General features: G+C 38.8%; 1 protein-coding gene across 1 annotated transcript in view; it reads right to left on the bottom strand.

The window, feature by feature from the left end:
- Window positions 1-8,842, bottom strand: part of LOC102436299 (olfactory receptor 6C2-like) — a 20,907-nt gene that overhangs the window by 5,532 nt on the left and 6,533 nt on the right. The window contains 3 exon segments of the mRNA XM_023764813.1: window positions 3,768-4,324; window positions 7,932-8,705; window positions 8,708-8,772. Of these exon segments, the coding sequence (XP_023620581.1) occupies window positions 3,768-4,324; window positions 7,932-8,705; window positions 8,708-8,772 (1,396 nt within the window).

Raw genomic sequence — 8,842 nt, 5'->3', positions numbered from 1 at the left:
TCTCGACCAAAGGTTAATAAAGGAATCATATCTATAATTTAGACTTGGGATTCTTTTAATTTTTGTCCAAACGATTTTCCTTTGGCTTATTTGACACCATATGTGTTTTCATGGGTGTCTTGTTATTAGCATTATAAATGAAAAAATTTTTCTAGATGTAAATTAGTTACAGGATATTTTTCCTTACATGGTATTTTTCCACTATCTTTCCACTATCCCCCCCCCTTTTTTTTTAAATTTAATTATTAGGAGGCTTTTGGAAATTTTATAATGCAGTCTTGATAACTTTTAATTTTAATTTTTGTATAAAAATATGACTGCTTTAGGTTTATAGTATGTTAATATATCTATGAAATGAAAATTCTGATTAATACTTCTTGAGCTAGTTTTAATTAATCTTAAAATTTGACTATTATTTTACTGTCAAATTTAATACTTTAATAACAATCTTAGTTTATACTGTAAATATTAATGGAAAGGATTATTTTGCATCCTTGAGAAGGCCCTGAGCATTCCTGGTGTTAAGCTGGATTTAGATATAGGGTAGTTGCTGTTAGTCAAGTCTCTGTTATCTGGGTACCGATTTCGGCTGGACTAAGTCTCTTTCTGTTGTCTAGGTCCCGATCTGAGCTGGGCATGGGAAGCGCAGCAGCCATGGGGGCAGGAGACCTTCCTCAGAAGGGGCGAGTGTTCAAGCCCCTGCATAGTTGGGGGGGTGAGGATCTCTGCCCCACCTCTGTTGACCCCCAAGTTCTCCCCTGAGGCCCCCTGCGACTGTGCCTGTCTTAGGTCGCCCCTCCCAGAGGGGTCTTACCCGTCATTGACTACCAGCCATCCTCTGGGGCCAAGCAGGGTGATGTGAGGTTTAGTTCTGTCTCCTTGGTAGCGTATGCCCCTGTGGCCTCCATGCCCAGTAACTGCCTTTGGATCCCCTCGGCTGCTGGCGGGGCCCCGGCATTGATCATGGGGAACCCAGGTTTGTTCTCCAGAGAGGGCCCAGCTTATGCTATTGGGCAAGAGACAGATCTATGGTACCAGCCAAAATGAGGCTTCAACCTCAGTATGAACAGAGAGCTTAGGCAACAGTTGTAGGCAATTGGAAGAGGGACCCCCTTGGCAAAAAGGTCAAGAGAGGTCAATATAGAATGCTTAAGTGCCTTCCCAGGGGGCCTTCCACACAGTGGAAGGGATAAAATCCTTTCATGTTCTTATTAAATTGCTGCCAAACAATTAGTTTGTAAGTTTGTTTGGAATAAATGTATAATTGTTGTAATGTACCCCACGAATCACAGAAGGACGCCTCAAGAAGTCGAATTAAAGAGTCATATTTATTGCAATCCGGGACTATGAGGGGACATTCCCAAATCTCATAGCAATAAGATGGTGGCAAAACCAGACTTATATAGGCAAAAAGCACAAAGGTATTGATTACATCCCAGGGTTTGGAATGAGGCACCTGGCTCGCAAAAAAGCAGATTACAGAAGCAGAATTAAGCATGTTAATTACAGTTTCGGGTCTCGGGGTCACTGAATTGACAGAAATACATTATCTAGAGCCTTTGGGTAACCTGGGTTAAACTTAGGCATGTTATCTAAATTACAGTTCTGGGTCTCTGGATCACTGAGTTGATAGAAACACATTATCTAGAGCCATCGAGGCAATTTAGAGTAATTGCACTGTCCTGGTCTTAGGACCACTGAGTCAACTGGAACGCACCACCTGTGGCCACTAAAACAATTTAGGGTAATTGTGCTGTCCTGTTTCCCAGGTACAGAAGAATGTGCTTCGATAACCAGTAGGATCACAATCAATGGGATAGTCATTCAATCAATAAGGCATTCAATCGAATGGGATGACTTATACAATTTAGAAAATCAAAGTAACCTGTCCATTGTTAAACAAAGCAAATAGGTACCATACTTCATTATATGCTGTTGTAAAATATTAAAAATTATTAATGAGCTTTTGTTATTTTAAATTATATCTTAAAATTCTACTGTTGTATTTTAAGAAATACTAAATAAGATAACTTGTTTTGCCCTTTCTTAGAGGCAAAAACTTAAAATATATATTTATTAATATTTATTTGATATAGCTTTCTATGTGATTTCAAGTATATTAAATTGGTTTTATTAAAAAATCCTTTAAGAAGAGAGAATAAACTTTTGAAAACATTTCAGGGCCCATGAAATGTCCTAAAGTCATTCCTTGATTATAGTTTTGAAATCTAACTTAAAAGAGTATTAAATATATATGTGTATATATAATTTAAAGATTATATACCTTTTATAATTATTAAGAGATATCAATTAAATTAAAACTGATCTTTGTATTTAAAATTTTTGGTTGGGATAACAGAATTTATCCTCTTTTTTCAATTAGACAAATGTTGAAATTTTATTATAATTATATGATTTCTCCTAGTTTATTTAACTAGAACTATAAACTCTTAGCTGGCAAGTTAAATATTTAGCATTTCTCAATCAGTAACATTTTTAAGAATAAACTTTAAAAATACATGACATAATCAATAGATTTAATTCTGTCCTTTAGATTTTTCGTGAGGGAAATTTAGATTAGTTTTAGCATTTTGTTATTTCAGAATATCTAATTCAATTTAGCTAACTCCTAAGCCTCAGGGTGCCATTGACTGAAAACAGGTAACCATTAAAATGCAAATTAATTACATTCTTTCTACTAAGGATGGGAAACTGAGAAGCAAGCCTCTCTTTAAAAGTTGTCACTGGCAGGAAATTTTTGGCCTACCTGCTCTGTTGGGGGAAGGAAGGCTAGCCTTCCTCTATTAGAAATTGCTTTGGGAAGCCAGCCTTAAATAGAGGGGGTAGCTGTCTTTTACCTGGGCTATTTAGATTTTTATAATTATTATATTTCAATAATTGTTGAGATTTAGATCCAATTTATTATTTTAAGGTATATTTTTTAGCAAATTTTTGTAACAGACAATTTTACTGAATTTCCTTTTCAGCCTTGAAGTTAACCTTTTAACACCCTTTATTAGTATTTAAAAACTGTTCTTTATTATGGAAATGCCAATCCTGCTGCTAGAATCTAGCTAGCATCTTTTTTCCTTTGGGTCAAATTTTGCTATTTTTGTTAGGAAATAATCAGTCTTGGGTTTTATTTTGTATATTTGCAAAGAGATTTCAGCTTAGAACTCTATCTAAATGTCCAAAATCGGACAATGGGCGCCTTAGTTCCAAGCTAGTTTTCTCTTTACACGTGTACAGAAATCCCAGACATATTTTTAAATTTCAGATCTGGTGGCATTTGCTGTAGCTGTATCAGAAATGCAAGGAAATCATCATTTCTTCTCTATGTGGAAGGTTTTAAATCTAATGATATTTTGTTTATTTCAGTAGGCAAGGGCAGCACCCAGGGCAGACAGAATGTCTTATTCCTATGGATCCAATGTCCAGCCCGGTACTTCTGGGGGTTGCTCGGAATAGCTCTTGTATCTATTTTGTTTTCTGTGGCAGGCTGGGTGCTGTGCAGACTGCTGGCCTTGAGATGGCACAGGGACAGGAGGGTAAATAGACAATGCCCCTGTTATTTGCCGTGGCTGGGCTGGCCCCTTTTGGTAGTTTCCCGACTGGTGTTGAGGCAAAGAATTTCCCTGGATATCTGTCTTAGATTTACACTCATTTGCCCAATGTTTTCCTTTTTTACATTTAGGGCACAGTCCAGGTTGTTTGGGACCTCTGCCATTTCTTTTATTAACCCCTTTATTAGAAGGACACTGTTTTACTATGTGTCCTGTTCCTCCACAAGTGTAACACTTGTGTGTTTGACTTTTCCCTGTGCTAAATTGTTGCTGAAGAATTCCTTGAATGGTGGTTCCCTTTAATGCAGCTGCAATGGCAACTCCTTGTATATATGAGGGACCAATATCTGCACAAATGCGGATATAATCTGAGAGAGTCCCCTGTCTTTGATAGGGCCGCAGTGCAGCTTGGCAGGCAGTGTTGGCGTTTTCATATGCCAACTGTTTAACTATTAACATGCCAGCCTCTCCATCCACCACTACTTGGCCAACAACCTGTAATAGCCGAGAGACAAAATCCTGATACTTTTCATCTGGCCCTTGAATAATTTTTGAGAGCTCCTCTGTTTTCTGACCAGAGGTGGGCAGCTTTTTCCAGGCTCTAATCCCAGCTCCATTAATCTGTCCATAAGCTTCCTGGGGGTATTGAATTTGGTTGTGGGTATCAGCATAAACTCCTTCACCTACCAGCATTTCATAAGAAATATTAATCTGGGCAGCTCGATTACGAGAAGCTTGCTCCTTAGCCTTTTCATCATATTCTGATTTCCACAAGAGATAATCCCCTCCTGATAAACAAGCCTTGGCAATAGCTCTCCAATCATTAGGTGGGAGAGCCTCTGAGGCCATAGTTTCCAAGATGGTTAAAGTATAAGGGGAAGTGGGCCCATACTGAGCACATGCTGTTTTTAACTCTTTCAAGGTTTTAAAAGGAAGCGGTTCATAAGCACGCTCACGCTGTCCCGTGTGAGGGTTCACCTGTTCCATAACAGGGAAGGCGTGAATGCCCAATTCCTCACCACACTTTCGTGCCTCCTGCAAAACCATCTGGAGAGGGGAGAGTGGAACTGGTGCTGCACAAGGCAGCGGAGAGCGCGGGAACGGCCCCCGCGGCTTCTCTTTTTCTTGCCAAGAAGCTTTAATTTTTCTAAAAAGCATTCCAACACATCCTCTATATCACTGCCCTCTTCAGTTCCAGCAGAAAAACATTTTTCCTCCTCTTTTGCCTGAACAATACCTGTTTTATCATCATGACAAAGAGCAGCAGCTTCCTCAAAATCCTCCTCATCTTGAGGAGTTAAATTGTCTTTAAAAGTTACATTATTTCTTTTTAATATACTGTCTTTTTTAGACCCCTGTTTTGTGCTATCACACTGCTTCTCCTTTTTTTCTGGTTTAAGAGACGGTTGATTATGGTCATGCCTGGGATCTAAATAATCCCGTATTAAATTTGATAAGGAAATGCAGACCTCCTGAATGAATTTTAAAAAATTTTCTACTTGCTTGTCATTAACCTTAGTTCCTTTACTATTGAGCATAAACTTTAACATTTGCCCATAAAGAGCATTTTCTCTAGATTCTAATTGCCCCATGCTTTACTCCTGACTATCAAAAAATTGCTCCTTCCTTACCTTAACGAGTGCACTCTTTATCCGGAGGAGTTCCTCACAGTCTTTTTCCCAGTTCCTCAGTCCCTTAGGTCGGGTGCCAGATCTGTCAGGGCCAGCCTGACAGGGTTGAGCCGGGCTGAGGCAGGGAGGTGGGAATTGAGAAAAGAAAGAAAGACAGGAAAGCGGGATCGGGAGGACCCCAGTTCTCTTGATGAACTGAAGCAACTTTATTAGCCACACAATACTATTTATACACAACACACTGAATAGGAGGTCTGTCAAGAGGAATGTATTCTTTGTTCCTCTTAATCTCTAAGGGAGAGACACAGCAGAAGGACAAGTTCTCAGTACAGCATATCTCAGTAAAAAGTTACAGACTTCTTGGTAAGCTATGAAAGGCTGATCTCATTCTACAAATATTGCTCTTATTCTACTGATAAACGCCATCCAAACAAGTCTGGGAAAACTGTGTGGGTAAGGGTCCCAGTCTTGCTAGCCCCTACAGGTGCAAGGACCTTGCCAGCTTACATCTGGTCCCCAACACTCCTACCAGATTCAATGCGCTTTTCTCTTCCCTTCTAGTTGTAGAATTTCTACTCCCAGCCTTCCTGTGGTTCTGGGTGATATTCATTTTGTCTTTTAGTTGTAGTTTTAATGTGGTTGTGTGCAGCAGCAAGTTCAGGTGTGTTTACTTATGCTGCCATCTTGGTTCCTCCCTGGGTATAGTTCTTAATTTATGAATGCTTCATTACTTTTTAAAATAATTTACGTTTTTTGCATATTTTAAAAACTCTTCATTAAAATGGCTGTAAGGTATTTATTTGAAGTTTTGTATTTGAAAGACCTCCACAGAAACACACTTGTTGAGAATAATATGAAAATAGATTATTTATTAAGATGTCACCAAAGAATTAATAGTGAAATATCAATTGTTGGGTGTGAGAAAGCTACTTTAGTTCCACATACACATTTTCAGATTTATTCCATTTATCCTAGCCTGTAAGAATTCAGATGTATTGGGTATTGAGATATAAAATAGCAAATTTTGGTACAGGGGGGGCTAAATTTACTCCCTCAGTTAAGCTCATGGAATCTGAAAGAGATTGACAGAGGGAACAATATTTTATGCACAAACATTTGTGGAGTATCTTGAATATACTTCTTCTGATAAAATTACATACTTTACTTCTACTAATGTACATAACATGTCAAGAAAAACAAAATATTACATAGCCATTCCCCCTCCAGCCCCCCCATTATGTTCTCAAAGCGATAGACTCATCAGATAGTGGAAAGGGTATTGTAAACACTGGATATTTTAAACAGTGATTGAAAAATATTAAATAGCTAGTCCTAGCTGGTTTGGTTCAGTGGATGGAGCTTCAGCCTGCGGACTGAAGGATCCTGGGTTTAATTCAACTCAAGGGCAAATGCCCAGTTGCGGGCTCGATCCCCAGTAGGGGGAGTGCAGGAGGCAGACAATCAATAATTCTTTATCATCATTAGTGTTTCTATCTCTCTCTCCCTCTCCCTTCCTCTATGAAATCAATAAAAATATATTTAAGAAATATTAAATAGCTAATATTTTATATAGCTAATTTCTACCTCACAGTGAATATGAGAGGAAGTAACAGAGGAACGTCACTGGAAAGGTTTATAAGACAGGAGATTTGAAGAAGGGTGGGTGGTATTACAAACTTGTGTATTTTATTTTTAATACTATTTTTCCTTATATGATTGTCCTGGGCCAGGTTTGAATTTATGGTTGTCTGAGTAGGAGTATGCCAATAGTCAAGACATAATGTCTACACCATTAAATGTAACAGAATGGCCTGGCCAGTGTGGCTAAATTATTGAGCATTGACCCATGAGCCAGGAGGTCACAGTTCTGTTCCTGGTCAGGGCACATGCCAGGGTTATGGCCTCTATCCCTAGTGCAGGGCACGCAAGAGGCACCTGATCAATGATTCTCTTTTGTCATTGACGTTTCTCTCTCTGTATCTCCTTTCCTATTTCTGAAATCAATAAAATTAAAAAACAAAAATAAAAGCATTAAAAAATGTTAACAGAATGTATTTCTGACAATATTTGAGAATGGGTGATAATTGTACTCATGTAGCCAAATTAGAACTAAATCTGAGTATTGCTCCCTTAGTAAGTGGCAGGAATAGTTCTGTAATACTTTACCTGTCAAATGAGATGACAACGGACTGGAGTTGAAGTAGAGGAGAAGCTTTATCAATCTTTCTGTGATAGCCTGTCCTTTTGGTGAAGACTATACTAGAGATGGAAGATCAAGCTCATTCATTATCGACATAAAGCTTACAAAGGTATTGAAATGTGGACATCTGGGCAGTAGATGGGGAACAGGGGTGGTGGATTAACTATTGAATATTTAAGTATCACAGGTCTAGAAACAGTGCACATCGCTTCCACACCCATTCTCTTAGCTATAATACAGGCTACATAGTCACATCTTATAATGTACAAATATGGCAGAAAAATGTGTTCTACTGTGTTTCCAGGGATTGCAACCAAAATGTTTGGCAAAAACAGAAATTTCTGACAAATCGTAAGCATAAATACCTCAGTATTTAGTTTTAATGAGAAGTAAAAAATTGAAGTCGAGGATACAGTAAACATGTAAAACATAGGAGAATGTCGATATGACTGGAGAATAAGTCATGCAGAGACAAATAATAGTAGACGCTTCGGGTTTTCTGCCTATTTATCCTTCCTTTTATTTGGATTCACTGACTCTTTTCCCTCTGCATCTTTAAAAGGAATGCCATCATTTTAGTTGAGTCATGGAAAGCTTGTTTCACTTGCTTGTTTCTCAAGGTGTAAATGAAGGGATTCAACATGGGTGAAATGGAAGTAATAAGGAGTGAAACCCCTTTATTTATAGCTACCTCATCCTTCGCTGATGGTTTGACATAAATGAAGATGCAGCTTCCATAAGTAATGGAAACCACAATCATGTGGGAAGAACATGTGGAAAAGGCCTTTTTCCTTTGCTGGGCAGAGGGAAACCTTAGAATAGTCCTGATGATATAAATGTAGGAAAGAACCACACATATGAGGGTCATGATGAATGTCAACACAGCACACATGATAACCATCTGTTCTATCAACCAGGTGTCTGAGCAAGAGATCTTCAGGATAGGAGATGCATCACAGAGAAAATGATCAATGACGTTCGAATCGCAGAATTCCAGGCCCAAACCCAGACGGATTGGTGGGAGAATGATGATCAGTGCTGCTACCCAACAGGAGAAAATGATGTTCTTGCAGACTCTGCTGTTCATGATGGTGGTGTAATGCAGGGGTTTGCAGATGGCCACGTAGCGATCATAGGACATGGCAGCCAGAAGAAAAAATTCCGTTACTGCAAAGAGGTATATAAACAAGAGCTGACTGAAGCAAGCATTATAGGTAATGGACTTGTCCCCAGATAATATGCTATATAGGAATCTGGGAACACAGGCAGTTGTGAAAGAAATTTCTAAGAAGGAGAAATTTTGAAGAAGAGATACATCGGCGTGTTTAGGGGGGAATCAATCAGGGGTGGGGTATGGATGGTGAGAGTTTCCGATTTACTCGACGTTTAGGATGAGAGATAGGAAAAATAGACAGAGAGAAGATGAGGTCCTAGCTGCGTCTGTGCGA

Source organism: Myotis lucifugus, unplaced genomic scaffold, assembly GCF_000147115.1.
Source record: "Myotis lucifugus unplaced genomic scaffold, Myoluc2.0 scaffold_350, whole genome shotgun sequence".
In the NCBI taxonomy this organism is placed as follows: Eukaryota; Metazoa; Chordata; class Mammalia; order Chiroptera; family Vespertilionidae; genus Myotis; species Myotis lucifugus.
The sequence above is the reverse complement of the archived record's forward strand: the minus strand, read 5'-3'. Positions and strand labels throughout refer to the sequence as shown.